A 26737-nucleotide genomic window follows, 5' to 3' on the forward strand; every position below is an offset into this window, starting at 1 on the left:
TCTCTTCAATCTCTTCCTCCTCTTCTCTTCCTACCCCTCCTCTTGTTCTCTAACTCCTCCTGCTCCTCCTCTTCCTGTCTTCTCTTCCTCCCTTCTCTTCATACCCCTCCTTCTCTTCCTTCTCCCCTCTCCTCCCCATTTCCTTCTTCCTCCCTTTTCTTTTCCCCCTCCCCTACTTTTCCTCCAACTTCTCTATCTCCTCCTCTTCCTCCTCCATTGCCTCTCCTTCCTTTTCTTCCTCCCCTCCTCTTCTTCTCCACTTATCCCTCTCTCCCTCTACCTCCCCCTCTTCCCTCTTCTGCTCCCCTTCTCTAGCTCCCCTCCTCCCTTTCTCTTTATACCCTTTCTTCCTTTTCCTTCTCAATCCCTCCATGTCTTCCTCTTTTGTTCACTTTTGAAACACAGGACCTCCTTAGCTATATCTCCAATCTTTTTACATTTTAAAAGATTTTATATTTTTAATTATGTGTATGCATGTATTTGAGGTATATCCATTATGTTGAACCTTTGGCACTAGGAACAAGGGCATTGTATGTAATATGAACACCTAGTAGAAACTCATGTGGATAGACGCACCAACATTAGAGCAATGTTGTCCAATAAGCAACACAAATTCTTTTAGTGAACATTTATTTGTTGTTGAAATAGTGGTAAAGAAGCATTTAATATTTTTTATTTCTGTTCACAATAATAATCAAACTGAAATATTAAGCCCTGTTAAACTTTGACAATTTTAAAGGATATCAACTACACAATGAAAACAGCAAACACAGAAATGTTTACTGGTCCAGGTCATAACAGGGAGTGGTCAGCAGACCATCACAGGGCTTTGCAACAATACTCGGCAGAAGCCACTCTGTAATTACTGGCACTAAACAGAGAAGTAGAATTCTCCGCTAGGTATTTAAGAAAATCGGGCAGATAGCTGCATACTAACCTAAGACTAGGTCTATCAAGGGATGAACCTGCCAATGCAGTCCCAATTTTCACAAATAATCTCAGGAGGTGTGGAGCCCCATAAACCTGAGACATTGGAGCATCAGGATAAGCAAGGTGGATTTCAGCATATTGGGGTTTTTCAAACTGGCAGAGCAGCTGGGTGCCCAGCATCCTGTTGAAATACTCTCTTATTCCAATCACAAGTTCATCAACGGAATATTCCCTATTATCACCCCTTCTTTGTGATTTCACAAAAGTGACATACTCTGCTAGAATGGTGTCTACATTCTTCTTAGCAGGGAGTTGGAATAACTGTTTCTGCTTGTTTACCAAGTCCCAGTCCTCAACAAGACATGATTTTAATTCTTTGGGCACATTCAATATAATTCCCCTTTTCATCTGCACTGCCTGCTCATGTTGAAAGGTGCTGAGAGCCCCAGCCACATTCTGGTGAGGGATCTGGGGTTTGCTGGTACCACTACCACTTCTGCTTTCTTGAGTATTCTGCACGTTCTTTCCTACTTGCACCTTAGGCATGGATCCTGAAGAGGGTTTCTCTATAGGAAATCCTTTCCTCATGGAGTGATGACCTTTCTCCACAGAGTACCTATTCTCTACTGTGTTACCTTTCTCAAAAGTGCACCTGCTTTGGGAAGACTGACCTCTCTCTCCAGAATGAACTTTCTGGAAAGAGCAACCCTTCTGTTCCACGAGACCTTTCTTGGCTGAGAGCTGTCTCTCTGCAGGGCGACTTTTCTTAGAAAGATGACCTCTCTCCCCTGAGTGAACTTGCTCTACAGAGCGAAATCTCTTGGTGGGTAGACCTTTCTCTGCAGGACGTCTTTTTTTGGGAGGACAACTTCTCTCAGCAGACAGATGTTTCTCAGCATGACGGCTTTTCTTCAGAGGCCGACCTCTTCCTGCGGGGGTATCTTTCCTTGCAGAGGGTAGCCTCTCTGCAGAGTCACCCTTCTGAGCTGAGTGACCCTCCTTTGCAGGGCAGCTTTTCTTTGAAGACCGAACTCTCCCTGCAAGGCGATCTTCACCTGCAGAGGGTCCTCTCCTTGCTGTGTTACCCCTCTGGACTGAGTGACCTTCCTCTGCAGGGAGGTTTTTCTTCTGATGCTGACCTCTCCCTGTGGGGTAATCTTCACCTACAGAGAGTTCCCTCTCTACATAGTTACCCCTATCCACTGAGCGACCATTCTCTACAGGGTGGCTTTTAGTGAGGCGACCTTTCCCTGTGGGACGATCTTTCCTTGCAAATAATTCTTTCTTTGCATAGTTACCCTTTTCCACTGAGCTACCCTCCTCTGCATGGAGGCTTTTCTTCCAAGGCCGACCTCTCCATGTGGGGTGATCTTCACCTGAAGAGAGTCCCCTCTCTGCATAGTTACCCCTCTCAGTTGAGTGACCATTCTCTGCAGGGTGGCTTTTCTTTGAAGGCTGACCTCTCCCTGCAGGGATATCTTCCCCTGCAAAGAGTCCTCTCTTTGCATAGGTAAACCTTTCCACTGAACAATCCTCCTCTGTAGTGTGGCTTATGTTGGGGTGACCTCTCCCTGTGGAGCAATCATTCCTGGCAGAGGGCCCTCTCTCTGAATAGTTACCCCTTTCCACCCAGCAACCCTCCTCCGCAGGGCTGCTTTTAGTGAGCTGACCTCTCCCTGTGTGGCGATCTTTCCCAGCAGAGGGTCCTCTCTTTACAGAGTTACCATTCTGGGATGAATGAACCTGCTCTGCAGGGTGGCTTTTCAAGGGGTGGTCTCTCCCTGAAGAGTGATCTTCACCTGCAGAGGGACTCCCAGCCAAGTTACTCCTTTCAACTGAGTAGCCCTCCCATGCAGAGCAGCTTTTGTTCTTAAGCCAACCTCTCCCTGTGGGGCGATCTTCACCTGTAGAGGGTCTTCTCTCCACAGAGTTACCCCATTCAACTGAGCGAGCCTCCTCTGCAGAGCGGCATTTCTTCCTAGGTCGACCTTTCCCTGTGGGGTGACCTTCACCTTTAGAGGGTCTTCTCTCGACAGAGTTACCCCATTCCACTGAGCAAGCCTCCTCTGCAGGGCGGCTTTTCTTCCTAGGTCGACCTTTCCCTGTGGGGCGATCTTCACCTGTAGAGGGTCTTCTCTCCACAGATTTACCCCATTCCACTGAGCGACCCTCCTCTGCAGGATGGCTTTTCTTCTTAGGTCGACCTCTTCCTGTGGGGCGATCTTCACCTGTAGAGGGTCTTCTCTCCACAGAGTTACCCCATTCCACTGAGCGAGCCTCCTCTGCAGGGCAGCTTTTCTTCCTAGGTCGACCTTTCACTGTGGGGCGATCTTCACCTGTAGAGGGTCTTCTCTCCACAGAGTTACCCCATTCGACTGAGCGAGCCTCCTCTGCAGAGCGGCTTTTCTTCCTAGGTCGACCTTTCCCTGTGGGGCGATCTTCACCTGTAGAGGGTCTTTTCTCCACAGAGTTACCCCATTCGACCAAGCAACCCTCCTCTGCAGGGTGGCTTTTCTTCCTAGGTCGACCTTTCCCTGTGGGGCGATCTTCACCTGTAGAGGGTCTTCTCTCCACAGAGTTACCCCATTCGAATGAGCGAACCTCATCTGCAGAGCAGATTTTCTTCCTGAGCTGACCTTTCCCTGTGGGGTGACCTTCACCTGTAGAGGGTCTTCTCTCCACAGAGTTACCCCATTCGACTGAGCGAGCCTCCTCTGCAGAGCGGCTTTTCTTCCTAGGTCGACCTTTCCCTGTGGGGTGACCTTCACCTGTAGAGGGTCTTCTCTCGACAGAGTTACCCCATTCCACTGAGCGACCCTCCTCTGCAGGATGGCTTTTCTTCTTAGGTCGACCTCTTCCTGTGGGGTGATCTTCACCTGTAGAGGGTCTTCTCTCCACAGAGTTACCCCATTCGACTGAGCGAGCCTCCTCTGCAGGGTGGCTTTTCTTCCTAGGTCGACCTTTCCCTGTGGGGCGATCTTCACCTGTAGAGGGTCTTCTCTCCACAGAGTTACCCCATTCGAATGAGCGAACCTCATCTGCAGAGCAGATTTTCTTCCTGAGCTGACCTTTCCCTGTGGGGTGACCTTCACCTGTAGAGGGTCTTCTCTCCACAGAGTTACCCCATTCGACTGAGCGAGCCTCCTCTGCAGAGCGGCTTTTCTTCCTAGGTCGACCTTTCCCTGTGGGGTGACCTTCACCTGTAGAGGGTCTTCTCTCGACAGAGTTACCCCATTCCACTGAGCGACCCTCCTCTGCAGGATGGCTTTTCTTCTTAGGTCGACCTCTTCCTGTGGGGTGATCTTCACCTGTAGAGGGTCTTCTCTCCACAGAGTTACCCCATTCGACTGAGCGAGCCTCCTCTGCAGGGTGGCTTTTCTTCCTAGGTCGACCTTTCCCTGTGGGGCAATCTTCACCTGTAGAGGGTCTTCTCTCCACAGAGTTACCCCATTCGACTGAGCGAGCCTCCTCTGCAGAGCGGCTTTTCTTCCTAGGACGACCTTTTCCTGTGGGGCGATCTGCACCTGTAGAGGGTCTTCTCTCCACAGAGTTACCCCATTCAACTGAGCGAGCCTCCTCTGCAGAGCGGCTTTTCTTCCTAGGTCGACCTTTCCCTGTGGGGTGACCTTCACCTTTAGAGGGTCTTCTCTCGACAGAGTTACCCCATTCCACTGAGCAAGCCTCCTCTGCAGGGCGGCTTTTCTTCCTAGGTCGACCTTTCCCTGTGGGGCGATCTTCACCTGTAGAGGGTCTTCTCTCCACAGATTTACCCCATTCCACTGAGCGACCCTCCTCTGCAGGATGGCTTTTCTTCTTAGGTCGACCTCTTCCTGTGGGGCGATCTTCACCTGTAGAGGGTCTTCTCTCGACAGAGTTACCCCATTCCACTGAGCGACCCTCCTCTGCAGGATGGCTTTTCTTCTTAGGTCGACCTCTTCCTGTGGGGTGATCTTCACCTGTAGAGGGTCTTCTCTCCACAGAGTTACCCCATTCGACTGAGCGAGCCTCCTCTGCAGGGTGGCTTTTCTTCCTAGGTCGACCTTTCCCTGTGGGGCAATCTTCACCTGTAGAGGGTCTTCTCTCCACAGAGTTACCCCATTCGACTGAGCGAGCCTCCTCTGCAGAGCGGCTTTTCTTCCTAGGACGACCTTTTCCTGTGGCGCGATCTGCACCTGTAGAGGGTCTTCTCTCCACAGAGTTACCCCATTCGACTGAGCGAACCTCATCTGCAGAGCAGATTTTCTTCCTGAGCTGACCTTTCCCTGTGGGGTGACCTTCACCTGTAGAGGGTCTTCTCTCGACAGAGTTACCCCATTCGACTGAGCAAGCCTCCTCTGCAGGGAGGCTTTTCTTCCTAGGTCGACCTCTTCCTGTGGGGCGATCTTCACCTGTAGAGGGTCTTCTCTCCACAGAGTTACCCCATTCGACTGAGCGAGCCTCCTCTGCAGGGTGGCTTTTCTTCTTAGGTCGACCTCTTCCTGTGGGGTGACCTTCACCTGTAGAGGGTCTTCTCTCCACAGAGTTACCCCATTCGACTGAGCGATCCTCCTCTGCAGGGCGGCTTTTCTTCTTAGGTCGACCTCTTCCTGTGGGGTGACCTTCACCTGTGGAGGGTCTTCTCTCCACAGAGTTACCCCATTCGACTGAGCGAGCCTCCTCTGCAGGGAGGCTTTTCTTCCTAGGTCGACCTTTCCCTGTGGGGCGATCTTCACCTGTAGAGGGTCTTCTCTCCACAGAGTTACCCCATTCGACTGAGCGAGCCTCGTTGGCAGGGTGGCTTTTCTTCCTAGGTCGACCTCTCTCTGTGGGGCGATCTTCACCTGTCGAGGGTCTTCTCTCCATAGAGTTACCCCATTCGACTGAGCGAGCCTCCTCTGCAGGGCGGCTTTTCTTCTTAGGTCGACCTTTCCCTGTGGGGCAATCTTCACCTGTAGAGGGTCTTCTCTCTACAGAGTTACCCCATTCGACTGAGCAAGCCTCCTGTGCAGGGCGGCTTTTCTTCCTAGGTCGACCTTTCCCTGTGGGGCGATCTTCACCTGTAGAGGGTCTTCTCTCCACAGAGTTACCCCATTCGACTGAGCGAGCCTCCTCTGCTGGGTGGCTTTTCTTCCTAGGTCGACCTCTCCCTGTGGGGTGACCTTCACCTGTAGAGGGTCTTCTCTCCACAAAGTTACCCCATTCAACTGAGCGACCCTCCTCTGCAGGGCGGCTTTTCTTCCTAGGTGGACCTTTCCCTGTGGGGCCATCTTCACCTGTAGAGGGTCTTCTCTCCACAGAGTTACCCCATTCGACTGAGCGAGCCTCCTGTGCAGGGCGGCTTTTCTTCCTAGGTCGACCTTTCCCTGTGGGGCGATCTTCACCTGTAGAGGGTCTTCTCTCCACAGAGTTACCCCATTCAACTGAGCTAGCCTCCTCTGCAGGGCGGCTTTTCTTCCTAGGTCGACCTCTCCCTGTGGGGCCACCTTCACCTGTAGAGGGTCTTCTCCAGTGACTTTTTGTGGCAGGGCGGCCCCGTGGTCTTCCTGGAAGAGCTGGTTGAAGACTTCTCAGCTCGGTGGATTTCTGTCTTGAGGAGAGTTTTCTCACCTTTCCGACCTGCCTGTAGCTTGGCTTCGGCTTCACGAAATCATCTTCTTCAGCAAAATGCTGGTCACAAACATGAGGTCCTTTCTTTCTGGAACTCATTGAAGCAATCTTCTTGCTTTATGGTCAAAGAACTAATGAATTCCCAGATTTTCTGGGATTATCTGGAAAAATGGACTGGGAACATAGCCCAGAAGTCTGTAGTCTGAATTAGTTGTATAACCAGGATCAAATTTCCTGAATGTTAATCAAATTTAGCTCTTTTATAGGACTGTGGAGGAGCGGCAGTGAAGAGCCTGCTGCTTGTCCAACCGCCAGCACCAAGTCAGGTTTCTCTGGCAACTATCTTACACAAACGTCATCTTGGGGGCGGGACTATGCCTGTCAACCAATCAGTAGTCTTATGTAAATTGTACTATGTTCCATAGCCAAATGATTGGACTACCACTCTGATGTCATAGTAATGGTGCGTGGGGGGAGGAGCCTTCCTTTTCTTTACTTTTTTTAAAAAGACCAGGTTGTCCTTAAGCTCACAAAGATCCCCCAAACTTCTGCCTCCTCAGTGCTGACATTAAAGGCATGCATGCCCTACTTATCTTTCTTGACCAATGCGACTTCCTTCCTCTGACTCTTTCTCTCTGCCTAAATCACTTGGTTCTTACTCTTCAATCCTGAGTGCAAGGGTGTGGAGAAACTCTAGACTTGTGGTCCCTGCAGCCCAGATGGAGAAAAGAAAGGTGTGTCATCTCCAGCCTCTCATCACTGAAAAAGAATGTGTAGATGTAATTCTAAACAGTCTTATTAAATAAGAAACACACAGCAAAATAAAGAATTAAAAGCCCAGAGATTGAGCAGTAGCCAAGAGCTAAGACCACCTTGTTGTACCACTTGCTGCTGTCCTTCCCCTGAGAGGAAGAGAGACCTTCTTCCTATGTCCTGTCTTTTTATTGCCTTTCTGTTCTGCCTTCTCATTGGTTCTAAACCCAACCAAATGACTTCCTCGTCACTGCCCCTCTATACTGACCTCCAGGTCTCTGTGGTTTGTACTGAGATTAAAGGTTCAGGTCACCACTTGGCTGTGTCCTTGAACCCACAGAGATTCTGCCTGCCATGTGATTGGATTAAGGGCATGTGCCACCACTGCCAGACTTCTGCTAAATGGTTTGCTCTTAGCTCTGATCCACAGGCAATTTTATTTATTAACATACAAATAAAATCATATTTCAGTACTAATAAAATATCACCATGAATAGGTCTCTTTCCATCCTCCCTTTCTCCATTGCCTCCAGGATTGAGCCACTTCTGAGTGTGACAAAGAGTTCATTTTCATTCACCCTGAGAATGTAAGAATAATAAATTTATGTATTAAACTATGTGTCTCAAAAATATACAGATAGACTGAAAGTTTAAAAAAATGACAAAAGATACAAGATATTAATTGCAACCCTAAGAAAGCTAAAGTGGCAATATATGTATCAGACAAAACACACTTTAAAATAAAACATTACAGGATAAACAATGCTTTCTAATGATGAAAGAATTTAACCATCAGGAGCTATCACAATTATGAACATGTAATCATCTAAGAACAGAAAACAAAATACATGAAGCAAAAAGTCACAGAAATACATTAGACAATTCAAAAATACTAGCTGGAGATTTCAATAACTACTTTCAGTAACAGAACAATAGAGAAAAGTTAACAATGAGATAAAAAAAACTTGAACAACACTAAGAACCAAATAGTCCTACAAATACATCTACACAACAATCCACTCAAGAGTAGCAGAATAGACATGTTTCTCAAGTGCATGTAGAACATTCTCAATGTTAGATCATACACTGGCAAGAAGAAAAAGAAAATAAAGGTATAGAATCAAGTATGCTCTTTAACCACAATGGTATGGTGTTAGAAATCAATAATAAGGAAATTATGAAAATAAAAATCTGTGAAAATTGAATAGTATAAAAATGTATAAAAGAAGAAATTAAAAAGGGAAGTTAGAAAACACACACCTGGTAGAGAAGGCCTACAATCCCAACCACTGAACAGCTAAAGCAGGAGAATTGAAAGTTCAACTACAGAGGAAATAAATTGGAAGTTAAAAATGTAAATGAAGACAAAATATAGGAATATCTATAAGACATTACTAAATTAGTGCTTAGGGAAATTTTTAAATGATGAGTGCCTATTCAAAAGAAAAAAACAGCCGGGCGGTGGTGGCGCACGCCTTTAATCCCAGCACTCGGGAGGCAGAGCCAGGCGGATCGCTGTGAGTTCGAGGCCAGCCTGGGCTACCAAGTGAGCTCCAGGAAAGGCGCAAAACTACGCAGAGAAACCCTGTTTCAAAAAACCAAAAAATAAAAAATAAAAAATAAAAAGAAAAGAAAAAAAAAAAACAACAAGAAACGGGGGCTAGAGAGATGGTGCAGCAGTTACTGTACTTGCTGTGTTGGGACCAGCCAACTTGTCAAACAGCACCTGAATAGGGGAGTGAGGCTTAAGAAAGAAAGAGACAGAAGATAGAATTGGGAGGGCTCTCCGTGAATACTGCAGCAGCCTCAAATTTATTTCTCATAGTCTTTTTATACCCAAAGCAAGGGGGGCAAAAGACTTCTTTACCATGATTCAAGAAACCAACAAGAGTAAACATCCTGAATTCTCAAAACATCTAGTAACCACTCCTTTAGCCAAATATCCTGTCATTTGGCCTTGAGGAGCAAAAACCAGCTTGAACTCTCTGGCCTTAAGTCAAGATGGAATTAAGACATAAGCTGGAGTCACTGTGGGTTCCCACATTGCTGTTCTTGCAAAGGACCCTAGTTTGATTCCCACAAGCCACATCCAGTAGTCAAAACCATTTGTAACTATAGGTTCAAGGGATATGACGCCCTGTGGACTCTTCAAGAACCCATATATACATGCTCATACATACAAAGATCACACACACACACACACACACACACACACACACACACACACACACACACACATTTTTTAAATCTTTTTTTAAAAAGTATCAGCTCAATAACCTGACCTTTTCTCTCAAGAAACTGGAAAATAAATAAGTAAACCTGAAACAAGAAAAAGGTATAAAATAATGGAGATTTGAGTGGAAATTAATAAAAGATAGACTAGAAAAACTATATAAAATCAATTATCCCACTTTCATAATGGTGGGAAACATGGTGCTAGGTAGTCAGGCACATGCCTGAGAACTTACATTGTGATCCACTTGGCCTTGCATTGGCCTTTGAACAAGGCCACAACTTCCTAATCCTTTTCAGATAGCTCCACTAACTAGGAACCAAGCATTGGAACAGATGAGCCTACAGGGAGCATTCTCATTCAAATCACCACAAAACAAATTAGCTTTTGGTTCGATTGAGCAAGAAAGTTTACTGAGAAAAGTAGAGAATGTTCCAGTTACTAGAATTAGACATAATCCATAAGATGGAATGGCAGCATGGTTGAGCCCCATCCCACATAAAACTCCCTTAAACCTTTCTCAAGGCTCTGCTTTATCACCACATTTAGAACTACAATGTCTACCTTTTCTGCTGGGCCTCTGAACTTGTATCTTCATAGAACTCTTTTGCCTTACACCATTTTGCCTTATGTTTTGGGCCTACTTATGTTTCTGCCTCTCCAAACCTGGAAAATCCTGCTTGTAGGTAAAAGCACTTCAGGTTGTGAGCTCCCATATGCAGACACACACCAACTGGTTATGGATATATAGATCACTGGATTCAGTCTTACAGAAGTTAAATATCTTTTGGGTATAGATAATACTGAACAAATTGTTTCATGCTGTTCTACTCTACTGAGAAAGCAGATCTGGAGTTGGATTTGGGCCCATTTGCTTTAGACCCAGGCATGTTTGTTTACAAGTTTCCTCAAAAGTCTCTGTCCTGGGTCAGGCTGTCAACTTAACCTCTGTGACAGGGAAAAGGAGAGCAAAACAGGACAACACAGGAAAAGATACTATGTGCTTAAAAACAGCTAAAAAGTAAACTATTCACAATAAGGATCGTTGTTGCTTATCACATACTCCATTTTTTTGTTTTATTTAACTCTAAATATGCCCCTCCTTTTCCTTGGTTTCGTTTACTATCTTTAGAGCTTTTATTGAAACAAATTTTGTGTATTTTAGGATTTATAAACTCATTGAGTATGATTTTAAAAATATATGTATAGATAGATAATTTTAATTTGCTATAACGACATACCATGTATGTAACTTGGATTCAACTATTGTTTAGGAAAAGATTGTGTGCCTGATGGGCTAACCTTGGAGTACCATGTGGCTGGCTGCCGTCTTAGCTGATGACCTATGCTTACCTTGGATTACATAACAACCATGTGGCTTGCCACCATCTCAGCAGCCATGTGACTCAGACACTATCTTTACTAGGATTAAAGAAAGGGCATGCCATGTGACTTTATCACTATTGTGGAGAGAGAGAGCTATTTTTATACCCCATCGCATTGTATTCTGTATATGTCGTCAATATTAAGTCCAAAGCAAGTAAAAAAAAAGTTTGAAGTAAACTTAAACTTTAATGTAAAATAATATTCAAAATCTTGTATATAAATTGTTTATAAAAGACTGAATACTTGAATAAAATGGGTTAAATTTCAATATACTTGCATTGCAGGAAACCCCCTAAGCTCAAGCATTTCCCTTGGATAGAGCACAAGTTCTCTTGGGTAAGCTGGGGTAAGCTTTTTACTATAGTAAGCTGCATGCTAGCCACTTTTCAGGACCAGGATTCACGGAAAATAAGACCTGCCAGAAGTCTGCTGCTTCTGCCTCTAGCTGCGTAGGCCTGACCATCTCCAGCCATGTAAGCCAAGACAGGAAAAAAAATCCTCTTTATCTTAAAGGTAAATTACTCCTCATATCAACAACAGCGCAGATAGATTCTCTTACCCAGTGGAGGATCTCAGAGTCTACACCCACATCCTAAATGTCTCAAACAACAGAGAGACAAATAGCATTACTCTGCCCTCAATGTCTCCTGTGGTGACATAAGAGGATGCTGTGAACAGGGGAACCTTGTAGCTAAGCCTTCACCCGACTGGTATGGGACCTGCATGCTAGTTCAATTGGCCATGCCCTTTACCCTGGCATCAATTCTTTCTCTTATTAAAAGCTAATTACAGGGTAAAAGCTAATTACTTAACTACCCATGTTCCCTTATTACAGGAGGATGCCAGACACTCTGTCATCCAACTCACAACTTTGGAAAATTGTACAAAATATCTAAGAGGTATCATTGACAGCTGGTTTTATATCTGTAGAGTCAACAAATGATTCTATTAAGTGATGTCTCAAACCTTTAGATTAGAAGATGACTTAAATAAAGGAGGTTCTCTCCAACCTGAACTCACTTGTGGTGCTTTGAGAAAATAATCTAGTCTCTATGCAGACTGAGAGCTCCAGGGCCAATGCCTTTGCTCTCACCTTGAAGCCTACAAGGAATATAAGGGTTTTCTCTGCCAGTGGTGCTTGTGGGAAACATCCTAAGAAATTCCAGAAGCCAAAGTTCATTTAATTTGGCTATCTTGCCTTACAAATTATGCCTCTAAACAACCATTTATTTTTATAAAATGATGTTAAAAAAACATGCTTACTGCTGTCAGAATGTGGTAACCTAGAGATTTGTCCATCAGCAGGAGGAGTCAAGAGCTGGCTTAGCCTTCTTTGTCAAATCAGTCCATGTTACAGTATTTATTACAGATTTGACATGACTGGCTGCTTTCATCTTTCATCTGTTGGTTGAGGGTATGGAATTAAAACATTGTAGAGAATTTTTTAAAGGCTCTGTTAATAGGGTTAATTTTAGAAAACTTTGTAAAGTGAATCATTTACTCTAAGCAAGGCCATCACTGTCTCCGAGACTATACTTTTTTAATTGGAAATTATTTCTTGGGATGGAATACAACTCAGAATTAAATTGTCTCTTTATACAGTCTGACAATATAAAATATATTTACTATATAGTCTTGGAATATAGGTACAACAATTTGATGCTAACAAATATATATATATATATATTAAGTCATGTATTCAAATTCTGGATATGGTCATTTAAGGTAATGGACCCAATTTTTAAAATTTCACCTTATCAAATTGTTTCTAACCAAAAATTTGTTTTACTTAAAATACTCTGGTTTTGTTCATTAAATAATAGGTGGTATTGTTAATATTTTAATAAAATATACAAAGCTTATCATATGTGGAAGCAAGGAATACCACTTAAGATACTTTCTGTTCAGATACTTTCCTTGGATGCTGACTTTAACTGACTTCTTTTTCAAAGCTTCCAGGTACTTGTCCCTTATGCAAGAGTCTGATGTAAACAAACAGCTAATTACAGTCACCTTATCCTTCTATAGAGCTCTGGTACATGGTCCAGCCAGTTGTACAATTGCACTTAATTCATGTTAATCTTGATGTAAGAGTTTTTCTCCTGTGATGTTCCCCACAAAGTTGTACAGTTATTACCTCTTGACTGGTATTCTGGATCAACCAACTGTCAAGTTTTCTCATGGCCCTTTGGATGGACCCTCTTCTGAGGCACTCTATCTGCTGTTCCCCTCATTACCCTTCTGTCAGCCTTGAAGCAGTTACCAAGAGATCAGCCCCCCAAACCTCTAAAATAGTTTGGGTTACCTCTAAAAGGAGATTGATAGGCCATGCGTGTAGTGGTATTGTGTTCACCAAAATATTGTGTACCTTAATAAACTTACCTGGGGTCAGAGAACAGACAAGCCACTAGTTAGTCAATGATAGCACACGCCTTTAATCCTAGCATTCCAGAGACAGAAATCCCTCTGGATCTCTGTGAGTTCAAGGCCACATTGGAAACAGCCAAGCATGGTGACACGCCTTTAATCCCAGAAAGCCAGCCTTTAATCCCAGGGAGTGGTGGTAGAAAACAGAAAGATATATAAGGCGTCAGGACCAGAAACTAGGGGCATTTGGCTGGTTAAGCATGTGGCTGGTTAAGCTTCAGGCTTTGGAGCAGCAGTTCAGCTGAGAACCATTGGGATGAGGACACAGAAGCTTCCAGTCTGAGGAAACAGGACCAGCTGAGGAACTGGCAAGGTGAGATGGCTGTGGCTTGTTCTGTCTCTCTGATCTACCAGCGTGGACCCCAATAACTGGCCTCGGGTTTGATTTTATTAATAAGAACTTTTAAGATTCCTGCTACATCTGGCGCCCAACGTTCGTGTTACGAATTCATGAAAAAGCTGTTTGCCTGTGGCCTTGTGAGCCCCAGCTCAGGTCCAAGCTACACTCAGGCGGTTGTGGTGGCGCACACCGGTAGGATTTGCTGAAGGAGACAGAGGCAGGAGGATCCCGAGTTTGAGGCCGGCCTAGGAGGCTTGGGAGAAGCTTTGGCCCGGACTGAACCACAAACAGTAGTGGGACCATGGAAGCAGTGGCTACTGCTCCACGTTGCCAGTTCCTTCTCATCGTGTTGGTGACTGCGGTGATGCTGCTACCTGGGACGAAGGGTTTACTGCTGTTGGTTCAGAGAAGAATTGCCAGGACCATCGTGTTACAAGAAAGCATCGGCAAAGGTCAGTTTGGAAAAGTTTGGGAAGAAAAATGGTGGGGAGAAATTGCTGTGAAGATTTCCTGTACTAGGGAAGAATGTTCATGGTTCCAAGAGAGAGACATTTATCAGACTGTGATTGCTCCAAACCACAGAGGAGGCAAAAAAAAAAAAAAAAAAGTCTGCATGGAACCATGACCACACCTAACAGCAACTTTGAAATCTTCAAAAGGACTATGGTAAAGCCATTAAGCTGAAAGATCTGCTTTGGACTACAAACTGCTTAGGACAATTTTGAGATGGCTAGCTGAGATGATACAGCCTGACAGACTACTCAAACAAGGACTTGAAACAAGCCCCGAACTTTTCTTTTATGCAGAGAATGGACAAATGATACAGGACTTGACAATTAACTCAAAAATTTTCTTTTCAAGATTCCCTAAAGATATCTTCACCCCTAGAAAGCAAAAAGAAAAAGAGAATATAGATATGAGATAGATCATCGAATCTACTCTGAGAAAAAAGATAAAGAAATAATAGGATAAATAGGTGGATCATTGAATCTACACTGAAGAAAAAGGGGAAGATATAAAAATGACAAAAGGTAGACTACTGAATCTATTATGAAAAGAAAAAAGAGAAAATATGGATATGATAAGATAAAAAGGGAGATTATGGAATCTACTTTTAAAAAGGAACTACTTGTTTTAAATAAGATAAGTAATGAAAATTTTTTGGTCTGAGTTTATCAGATGTTACTGGACTGGACATTGTTAATATATATAATGGAGTTTTTATCTGAATCTGTCAAATGTTAATGGACTAGACATCATTAATGTAATTTTTGTCTGTATATATTGTATATACTTATTAGATAGTTTTTCTTGTATTAGTTATAAGCTTTTTTAATTTTAGACAAAAAGAGAGGAGATGTAGTGGTATTGTGTTCACCAAAATATTGTGTACCTTAATAAACTTACCTGGGGTCAGAGAACAGACAAGCCACTAGTTAGTCAATGATAGCACACGCCTTTAATCCTAGCATTCCAGAGACAGAAATCCCTCTGGATCTCTGTGAGTTCAAGGCCACATTGGAAACAGCCAAGCATGGTGACACGCCTTTAATCCCAGAAAGCCAGCCTTTAATCCCAGGGAGTGGTGGTAGAAAACAGAAAGATATATAAGGCGTCAGGACCAGAAACTAGGGGCATTTGGCTGGTTAAGCATGTGGCTGGTTAAGCTTCAGGCTTTGGAGCAGCAGTTCAGCTGAGAGCCATTGGGATGAGGACACAGAAGCTTCCAGTCTGAGGAAACAGGACCAGCTGAGGAACTGGCAAGGTGAGATGGCTGTGGCTTGTTCTGTCTCTCTGATCTACCAGCGTGGACCCCAATAACTGGCCTCGGGTTTGATTTTATTAATAAGAACTTTTAAGATTCCTGCTACACATGCGCCATCAACTCACCACTTTTCTTGCCACTCTGGATCTTGTTTTTAGGACTCAGAACTGAAACAGCTGGACTGAAGCATTCTTTGCATCAATTAACCTCTCTGTCTCACCAGTTCATATCAGCTTAACATCCTTCAGGACCAGATCAACTTCTTGACTTCTACAGTACTCCAAGATTAAAAAGAACTAGATCTGACCACTGTGATGAAATTTGTGCCATCTCCACAAATGATGCTGCTTCTGTCCACATCAATAAATCCTAACTGGTTTGAGATGGAGCCTAGAGACAGGGACCAGACAAAAATTCCTTCTAGTTCCCTCCTACTCTGGCTCCTCTCCTGGATCACTCTTTCCCCTTTGTTATCCTCATACCTATGTTGTTTCCTTGTCTTTTAAATGTTTTATTTACTGAATGTTTACTTACTTCATCCTAAACCGAAACAAAATGTTCCATAAAAGCTTTCCCAATAGCTCTCACCCTACAACAGCTCCATTTGTTCCTTATATAAAGTTCCTGCCTGCAACTTTCAGATCAGATATGAATTCTCAGCTACTGCCCCAGTGCCATGCCTTCCTGCCCACTGCCATGCTCCCCACCATGATGATTAGGGACTAACCCTCTGAAACTGTAAGCAAGCTCCTAGTTAAATGCTTTCTTTTATAAGCTGTCTTGGTTATGTTGTCTTTTCACAGTAATAGTACAGTAACTAAGTTGGTAACAGAGCGTGGGGTACTGCTATAATAGGCCTGACCATGCTACTCTTTTTTACTTTAGGACTTTGGATTAGGTAAGAGTTGGATGCTGTAATCAGGGCTTAATGGGCCATCCTAGTAGGACCTTGGAAGACAGTATACTATGGAAAACAATGTGGACCATGGAGACCCACCTCAAGAGGTTTCAGGGGTGATGAATACTAGAGACAATTCTTGTGATATTTTAGCAAAGAATGTGGCTGCTTTCTGTAGCAGGCTTTCTTGGACTGCCAGCCCCCAAATTATGACATGGAGACTTATTATTAGTTATGAATGCTCAGCCTTATCTTATGCTTGTTCCACTAGCTCTTATAACTTAACTTAACCTGTTTCTCTTCATCTATGTTTTGCCTTGGGGCTTTTATCTTTCATTCTGTATGCCCTACTTTTCCTGCTTCCTCCATGTCTGGCTGGCTGGTGGCTGCCTGCCTGGCTGGCCCCTGGTGTCTCCCTCTCTTTTCTCCCTCATTCTCTCTTGAGCCTGGATTCCTCCTACTACTTATTCTCTCTGTCTGACAGCCTTGTCTATCCCCCTACTGCCTAGCTATTGGCTATTCAGCTTTTTATTAGACCAATCAGGTACCTTAGGCAGGCAAGGTAAAACAAATGAAACACATAGATAGGATAGGATAATAAGGTAGATTACTGTATCTACTTGTAAACTAAATCAGTAACTATCAGCTTTAGATAATTTGCATTGGTTGGACTGCAAACTTTTCAGGACAGTTCCAAGATGGCTAGCTGAGATGGTCCATCATACTACACTTTTATCTAGAACTTCAAATAAGCTTTACCCATAACTCGGAGACTGACTAGGAATATTACAGCCAGCTCCTATGAGACATAACCATTGTTTTAATTTTCACAAGATCTCACAGAGATACTGTCTCACCCCCCAAACAGCAGGAAGCAATTGCCTTGAGTCTCAGAAGAGATTTTGAACTTTTAAACAATGTTGAGACTATAAAAGACTATAGGGACTTTTGAAGTTGGACTAAATGCATTTTGTATTTTGATGTGGCTAAAAGCCTATAGGAGGCAGGGAGTGAATTGTGGTTGAGTAAAATGTCTACCATGAACACATGTATTTAAATGTTTGGCTCCTGAATGGTGGACTGTTTAGAAAATATTAAGAGGTATGGTCTTGTTGGAGGAGTTGTTTCACTGGGGTAGGATTTGAGGTTTAAAAAGTCAACTGCTAGGCTCAGTCTCTGTCTTATTTAGGGTTTCTATTGCTGTGATGAAACACCATAAACAAAAAGCAAATTGGGGAGAAAAAGGTTTGTTTCAGCTTACAGCTGCACATCACAATCCACTATTGAAGGAAGTCAGGACAGGAACTCAAACAGGTCAGGATCCTGGAGGCAGGAGCTGATGCAGAGGCCATAGACAGATGCTGCTTGCTGGCTTGCTCCTCATGGCTTGCTCAACCTCCTTTCTTACAGAACCCAGGACTAGCAGCCCGGGGATGGCACCACCCACCATGGGCTGGGCTCTCCCCCATTGATCACTAATTGAGAAAATGCCTTACAGCTGGATTTTATAGACATTTCCTCAACTGAGACTCTTTCCTCTCTGATGACTCTAGCTTGTGTCAAGCTGATACACAAAAGCAGCCAGGACAACCTCTCTCCCCGCTTCTAACTCTCTCCCTCTCTCTCTTTCTCTCTCTGCCTGCTACTTTTGGATCAGATGTGAGCTCTCAGCTACTGCTCCAGTGCCATACCTGCCTGCCCATTGCCATACTTCCTACCATGGTGATCATGGACTAACCCTCTGAATCTGTAAGTAAGGCCCCAGTTAAATGTTTTCTTTCATAAGCTGCCTTAGTCATGATGTCTCTTCACAACAATAGAACAGTAACTAAGACACTGTATGCTAATAAGTTAGACAACCTAGGTAAAAATGGAAACAAAAATTTATGAAGATACAAACTATCAAAGTAGACTTAAATATGAAGATTCCTTATGAAATCCCACTAGTTTGTAAGTTAATTGAAAATAGTATTTTGAAGGCATTTTAGGTGAATTACCCTACATTAGTGAACATAGCTACTCCTAGATGACATGTGTTATTAATAAAAATTTCAATACCAGACACAGGTTACTTCCCTATGAGATATTGCTCAGAGAAGATCCAGAGGCTCCCAAAACAATACAGGTTATTCCTTTTGCTGTTGGTTGCCAACGATAACTAGATTTCAAGACAATATTGGTGAAAAAACCACATATTTTGGTTACAGGACACAAAGAAGTAAATCTTGGACTGACCAGGAAAGTCTCCCTCCGTTCATAATGCTGGAAGGTACTGTGAAAGCTGCTGGGGAGAAAAAAATAATAAGTGGTGTTACCCAGGACTGAACCCTGCATGCTGCAATACTATCTACCAGGCAAGATGTGCCCACTGGTATAATAATGGCAAAACTGTTTATGAGACTTACCAACTGTTTTCTTGATTGGAATGGAGGCTTACTCCACAGGAGGAATTTCATGACCGGTACTATATAAATGTGGTCAAAATCTATAGCCAGGGAAGTCATAAAGACCTAAGGGAGAATCTACTGGTGCTGTTTATCTAAATAACCATGTTATCAAACTGACTTCTAAATGTTTACATTTATGTCCATAGATTTGTGCTGTTCCTAATCTTGGTCAGGGAATCTCCTTATTGCTATGGTACTGTTTAATGAAGAGACACATTATCATTCAAAGTGCTGAGAATAAGTGCCTAGGAATACTAAGGTGCAAATGGGATATCTATATCAACACCTCCTGAAAAGGCTCAGAAAACACCATAGAAGAGGGGAAAGAAAGAGTATAAGAAATAGAAAATGGAGAACTGTGCTGTGAAATGCCGTCCTTTGGACATGACATGGTTGTTGAATACATAAAGTCACAGCAGACATGGTTACTGATACAAGACCCATACAAGATCAAGAGTTAAAATTTCCAGCTTGGAGAAGAGATGGACTGCCAAGACCCCACCCCAGCTGAAGTGCTATTGGCAGTTGATTTCAGGGGGAGGGAGAGTTACCTTTCCTTACAAGTATGGCCACTGGAAGGTTGCTCATGCTTGAGTGTATGACCCCATACCCATGTGTGTATGGTCAACTAATTGGACTCAGTATATTAAAATATTAAGTAAATAAGTAATTATTAAAAAAGAGGACATGATGGAGTCTGTGATGTCTGTGGTCTGTGGTGCCACCAAAGGCCACATGGATGCCCAGGGTCTAGGCTGCATCCTGTGGCCATGTGGGTATCCAAAGGCCATGCTGTCACTGGGGCCATGGTGTTGTCTGGACCAGGGCTGCTGCCGAGGGCCATGTCTGGGTCAATGGCCCTACCATAGAGAAGGTCTATGTTGATATCTGTGCCTCATGATACCATCAAAGGCAATGCCAATGCCAAGGGTCTGGGCCACAACCTGGGGCCATGCTGATCTGACTAGCAAGCACTGCCACCTGGGGCCATGGTGACATCTGAGCCTGGGCTGCTGCCAAGGACCCTGTCTGGGTCTATTGCCCTACAGCAACCAGGGTCTGGACTGATGTTCATGCCTCGTGTTACCACAGGGGGGTTATAGGGACCATGTGTGTTGAAATCTGAGGGCGGTGCTGAGCCAGCCCTGTCCCTGGGATAGCTGTCCCTACCCCTCACTGGACACTACAGCAGGAGAGCTGGCACCACCCCCATGGGAAAACTGACCCCAGAACTTGGGAGAGATGGCCCCACCCTCACCACAGGTATGAAAGAGCTGGCCCCGATGGCATGGCCCTAGGAGAGCTGGCTCTATCCCTCACCTGAGGGTCTGGTCCCAATGGCCCAGACAGACCACCTCAACTACCACCCAGACCCACAACCTGGGTCTTGGATGGACCCACCCTAACATATGCTCCATCTATGACCTGCTGGAGTGTGCAAAGGGACTAGTCCTGCAGAACAATAACCGCAGGATCTCCATGTCTCAGAACAACAACAGGATATCCAAGAGGAGTTTCAGTGAGGGCCCCATGATGATGGTGTACCAGAAACCATAGGCCTTGAACCAGACCAATGACTCATTGCAATGAACATTTTGCAGGTGGGGCTAATTGGACAAAAGGATATACTGCATGACACACTGCAGCTCCCAGTGCCACTAGGATGAGTGAAGAAGTTTTGGAAAGATGGAGGAGTGAGGTGGATTTTTTTGTTTGTTTATTTGTTTTGTTTTGTTTTTTTAATTAATTTGGGGGGCATGTTGCAGGGGTGGAGGCAGATATGGAGGGGCTGGGAAGTGAGTGGGATTGGGGTGCATGATGTGAAATTTCCAAATAATCAATAAAGAATTAATTTAAAATAAAAAAGACGACATGAAATTAGGAAAAAATATGCAAATTGAGTGCCCTGAGGAGAATTGGAAAGGGAATGAGGGGTAGATATGATCAAGATACATTATATGCATTCATGAAATTTTGGAGAATGAAAATAATATAAAATATCTAGAGACCCTATGTTGGTTAGTTTTTGTACACTTAACACAAACTAGAGTCATCTAGGAAGAACCTCAATTAAGGAATTGGCCTATCAGATTGACCTATGGGCAAATGTGTAGGGCATTTTTCTGATCAATGATTAATGTGGGAGGGCCCAGCCCATTGTGAATGATACTTCCTATGGACAGGTGGTCTTAGGTTGTGTAAGAAAGTAAACTGAGCAAATAATGGGGAACAATCCAGTAAACAGCATCTCTCCATGCTTCTGCTTCTCCGTCTGCTTCTGCTTCCGCTTCTGCTTGAGTTCCTGCTCTGACTTCCCTCAGTAATAGACTGTGATTGGGATGTGTGAGAGAAATAAATGCTCACTCCCAACCTAACTTGCTTTTCATCAGTGTTTTATCACAGTGACAGAAAATTATTAGGACAGAACCAAACCTAGTAAGGAGATTGAATCTGGAATCAAAAGTATCCCAACAAAGAAAAGCCCAGGATCAGATGGCTTCACTGTTGAATTCTATAAGTCATTTTTAGAATAATTAACATCAATATTTCCCAAACTCTCCCAACAAAGCAGAAGATGAGGGAGTAAGTCCTAACTTATTACCCCAATATCAAAACCAGAGAAAAGCACTGCAAGAAAAAAAATAGCGCAGACCAAATATGTTACAGATCTCAATGCTGGAAATCTCAACAAAAGACTAGCGAACCAATCCAACAACCTATGAAAAGAATTCTAACTATAACTAAATAGGAATAATCACAAGAATGTAAGGTTTATTTGATATATAAAAAGCAATTCATATAATGTCATATTAATAACAAAAAATGCATGATCATATTAATAAATACAGAAACAACATTTGACAAAAATGTAACACCCGTTCATAAATGCAAAACACTAGGCAAACTAGAGAGGACCTTCTTCAATCTCATAAGAGATGTCTATACATATAAAAGCCTGTGGCTAACATGCTATTTGATGAGCAAAAGAAAGACAACAATATAAGAAACAAGATGAGGATGCCCTCCCTAGCTACTTCTAAGCAACACTATACTAAAGGTTCTAGCTAGGAGTGGTAGACAAGAAAGAAAAAACAATAGCATTTACCTTGAATGAGAAAAAGGTAAAATTATTGCTTTTTACAGACATCTTTGATACAAAAATCCTAGGGAATTCACTATTTAACTGTATAACTAATAAATGAGTCCAGCTAGCTTGTATGATGCAAGATCAATATACAAACATCAATTGCACTTTTCTACACTAGAAATGAACAGCCTGATATAAAATTAAGAAAATAATTTCATTCAAAATACCAACAAAAGAAAAAGGCTTACAGATAAATTTAACAAAAAAATATAAAACTAATATTGTACAATTATAAAACACTGTGGAAATAATTAAAGAGAATCTAAATAAATGGGAAAGCATCTTATGCCATGGATAAATAGAATTAATACGGTTATGCTGGCCATAGTCTGCAAATTGATATCTATGTTCAACACAATTCCTATAAGAACATAGCAGGTTTCTTTTAGAAACTGACAAACTAATTCTAAAATTTGTGTTGTATTGCAATAGAATCAGAATAGCCAAAACAGTCTTGAAAAAGAACAAACTTGTAGGACTCATATTTCCATACTTCAATATTTATTATTCAGCAATACTTAAAAGAATATATATAGTGCTAGTATGAAAATGAATATATAGGTCAACGGAATAGGCTAAGGGTCCAGAAATAAGCTTATGTGGTGTCTATGGCAAACTGCTTTTTTTATAGGCATTCCAAGGTGATTCAGTTATGAGAGAATAGTCTTTCCAAAGAATTGTGCTAGGACAACTGGATATCAACATGACAAAATATTAAGACTAATTAAAATTTGTGTAATACATATCTATAGTGTGTTCATTCAAAATTGTGTGAAGTTGGAAGCAAAGCTAATGTCTATCAACTGATGAGTGAATAAACCAAATTTAATATAGCCATTGTGGAGGTTTAAAAGAAAGTTACCCCCACAGGAAATGGCACTGTTAGGAGGTGTGGCCTTGTTGGAGGAAGTGTGTCATTATGAGGACAGGCTTTAGATCTCATATGTTCAAACTATGTTCAGTGTGTGGCACAGAGACTCCTGTTGCCTGTGGATCAAGATGTAGAACTCTCAACCCCAGCACTACATCTGCCTGCATGCCACCATGTCCCACCATGATGATAATGGACTAAACCTCTGAAACTATGATGGAGTCACCTCAATTAAATGTTTTCTTTTAGAAGGGTTACCATGGTCATGGTGTCTCTTCACAGCAACAGAACCCCTAACTAAAACAGAAGTTGGTAGCAGGGACTGGGGTATTGCTATGATAGGCCAGATCATGTTTTTGTTTGGAGAAATGTGGACTTTGGGACTACGGATTAGAAAGCAACTTGTGAAAAAGGATTAAAAAGCTCAGAGCCAGGTGTGGTGGTACACGCCTTTAATCTTAGCACTTCAAGGCAGAGGAAGGTGGATCTCTAATTTCTGAGGCCAGCCTGGTCTGCAGAGCAAGTTTCAGGATAGCCAAGTTTAGGCAGTGAAGGCAACCATCAAAAACAGAAAGCTGGTGAAGATGTAATTTGAACAAGGGGGCCATGTTCCAACTCCAGCAAGCAGCAGGACTTGGCAGCTGTGGCCACATGCTTCTGACTTTAGAGTCAAGGATAGAAGAAGGAGGTTATGGAATCTTCCTCTGCTACTAAGGAAAGCAGATGAGTCCAGACATGTCTCAGGCATGTCCCTGAAGGGAGGTCTAGACAGGCCATTTTGTGTAGCTATAAAGGTGAAGCCTGGATTGCCTTGGAGACTCCAAGATGTTGGAGATGCCAGAGCCTTAGGTTACTTGCTGAGGAGAGCTGTGAACAAGGAGTGGAACCACAATGGACTGAATCTCTGAAAATGTAAGCTAACCCCAATTAAATGTTTTCCTTTATAAGAATTGCCATAGTCATGGTGTCTCTTCACAGCAATAGAAACCCTAAGACGTCCACATAGTAGGATATTATTAAGACATGAAAAGGAATGGGGTTCTCATATATGATGCAACATGAATCTACTTGAAAAGATTATGCTAAGGCAAAGGTGGCAGCTGTAACAGATAATATACAATGGGTTCGGAGATCCTCTCTGCCCCCACCCCCATAGACAGGTAGTTTTTCCCAGCACTCACCACATGCCCACATGACCCTGTCTGATCTACATGCTTGGGCTTGGGCTCTGGCTCATGCACAGGTCTCTGTCCAACAGCACTCATCCTTTTCCTTACCTGTCTGGACTGCAGTGCTATGCTTTTCTGCTCCTTTTTCAGGTCCATTGTGGACAAAGATATAGTCCTGAAACTCAACAATGACCTAAGCATCTGTTGAATCCTCCACTCTGTGCAGTAGTACCTCAATATCAAACTAACTGACAGTGTCACTGACCCTAAGAAACATTGTCACATGTTATCAGAGAAGAGCTATTTAATCCTGGGCTCAGGTGTCTACTCCCTGCAGAGGCCAGTAAACAAGGTGGACATGTGGTTGTTACAGGATGCATCAAGCAAGAAGGGAAGCCCTGTACTACAAACAGTGGTGCTCCACTTCCCATTGGTGACATAACTTCATGGACTAACTAAGGACTCCCCTGCCCAATGCCTGAGGTGTGTTCTGTTACTGATGATGCCTGTTTTCCTTTTTAATTGACTGAATAAGAGAAAAAAATAGAAGCAGCTGTCCTCTGTTAGAAACAGGTTGTTAAGAAAGCTGGGGACCAACAAATCTTTCTCAATCCCCAAAATCTGCTGATCTCACTCATTCCCTGGGGGTGGTAGGAGTTTTCGGGATCTTCCCAGGGTAGTATATGACACATTTTGGGGATAGAAAGAGTAATAGTTTCTTTTCTTGGGAGGGGAGGTGCAATGTGAGATGGGGTCTCTGTAGATACCTCTGGCTATCCTGAAACTTATTCTGTAGAGCAGATTTGCCTCAAACTCACAGGGATCCACCTACCACTGCCTCCCAAGTACTGGGATTAAAGACATGGGTGGGCCACCACTCTCAGCAGTAATTGTTCTTAAAGTAGGAGTTAGAGAAGTGAGCAACAAGTAAATGGTATACAGTTTGGTTTTTTATCCCCCTTCCTCCCTCCCTCCCTCCTTTTCTCTCTCCCTCCTTCCTCACCCTCTCCAAGGTCTGTGGACAGACTGGCCTCTTTCTCCAGCTCTTGAGTGTTGGAAGGCATGCACCACCATGCCCAGACAATATTTTCTTTTAAGGTAAATTTGAGTGTGATGTTATTAGTGAACATACTTTTTAAAAAGAGAAAGAAAGAAAGTCACTATATATTGGCCTTGATGTCTCAGCTAGGCTCAGCAATTAAAGCAAAGAGGCTCAGTCTATACCCCGCCACCCCCCAAAAAAAATTGGCACTCTGGAAAAACTGAATGGTCTGAAGCTGGCATAAACTTACTCATCCTGGGGAGCCACAGTACATAAACTAGGAAGTCATCAGTTTGAAGGGACTCTGGAAACTGGGTTAAGACAAGATACTCTTACCATCTTCCTATGTTACTTTTGTCTCTGGAAAATACATCATTTGTTCACTCACCAAACTTTTGTGGAATTTCAGTTTTCTATAAAATACTTTATTTGGGATGGTGGTAATAAATAGATGTTGTTGGTTGTTTTTTACTCTTTTGGGGGTCCCACCATTCAGCTCCCAAATAAATCTCCCACAGAGGCTTATTCTTAATTATGAATGCCTGGTTTTAGCTTGGCTTGTTTCTAGCCAGCTTTTCTTACCTTAAATGATCCTGTCTAAGAGACAGTTGTGTAGCTGGGTTTGTTTGAGGGGCCCTTGGCAGTGGGAGCAGAATCTATCCCTGGTACATGAGCTGGCTTTCTGGATCCAATTACCTATGGTGGGACACCTTGCTCACCCTTGATGCAGTGGGGAGGAGCTTGGTGCTACCTCAACTGATTATACCAGGCTTTCCTGTCCCCCCATGGGAGGACTTACCCTTTTGGAGAAGGGGATGGGGGACAGGTTAGAGGGGAAGTGGGGGGGGCAAGTGAGAGGAGGGATGAGAGGAGGATCTGTGGTTGGTATGTAAAATGAATAAAAAAATTAAATAAAAAAACTTTAAAAAATTATTCCATCTACCTTTTGCCTCTGGGCTTTTTCTTACTCTATTCTTGTATACCTTTTTTTGTTTCTTACTCTGTGGCTTGCTATGTAGCTGGGTGGCTGGCCCCTGGAGTCCTCCTCCTTCTCTGGCTACTTCTTCCTTTTTTCCCTCTGAGATTTCTCCTTCTATTTATCCTCTCTGCCTGACAATCCTGCCTATCCTTTCTCCTGCCTTGCTATTGGCTGTTCAGATCTGTATTAGACCATCAGGTGTTTTAGATAGGCACAGTAACATTGCTTCACAGAGTTGAACAAATGCAAAATAAACAAAAGTAATACACCTTAAAATAATATTCTGCAATACAAATACAAATGGGGCTCTGGAAACTCCCTGACAGGTAGATGGGCATATTAGTAACCTCCATAAAAGCCAAGAACTAGATCTGAGATTCTATAAATAAGGTCAGATGAAAGTCACCTTCTGAATAAAAACATCAACATAAAATAGATGAACTTAGCCATGTGGAGAAGATACCTAACAGATGGTTTCTAACCATGCTCTACATTGATATACTTAGAAGTCCCATGAGACAAAGGCCGGCCTGCAGATGGAGAGGCTGTGTTCCAGATTCAGGCTTTATTCTTGGCAATGGTTATCATTAGGAAAACTTTTCCATGAGAATTAGCCTGAATGGGCTTTCTACAGCCCTGTCTTTGGCTCCTGTTTTACCAGGGACTTCCTGTCTTCTGACTTGTCATTTACTGTCTTTTGTCTCTGCTATCTGATTTTGGTCACATTACCAGCAACTCCTTGGCTTCTGGAAGTGGGCTTTGC

At 43.2% G+C, this 26737-nt stretch overlaps 1 protein-coding gene and 1 pseudogene across 1 annotated transcript; one reads left to right on the top strand and one right to left on the bottom strand.

Annotated features, from left to right (window-relative positions):
• Nucleotides 1–626: 626 nt before the first annotated feature.
• Nucleotides 627–6836, bottom strand: LOC121826700 (uncharacterized). Its single transcript, XM_076561753.1, has one exon. It carries the CDS (start codon nucleotides 6613–6615, stop codon nucleotides 820–822), a length of 5796 nt encoding a protein of 1931 aa, XP_076417868.1. The 5' UTR covers nucleotides 6616–6836; the 3' UTR covers nucleotides 627–819.
• A 17244-nt stretch (nucleotides 6837–24080) lies between these two features.
• Nucleotides 24081–24395, top strand: LOC102911495 (U6 snRNA-associated Sm-like protein LSm2 pseudogene; annotated as a pseudogene).
• Nucleotides 24396–26737: the final 2342 nt, after the last annotated feature.

The sequence above is a fragment of the Peromyscus maniculatus genome, chromosome X (assembly GCF_049852395.1).
Source record: "Peromyscus maniculatus bairdii isolate BWxNUB_F1_BW_parent chromosome X, HU_Pman_BW_mat_3.1, whole genome shotgun sequence".
NCBI lineage: Eukaryota > Metazoa > Chordata > Mammalia > Rodentia > Cricetidae > Peromyscus > Peromyscus maniculatus.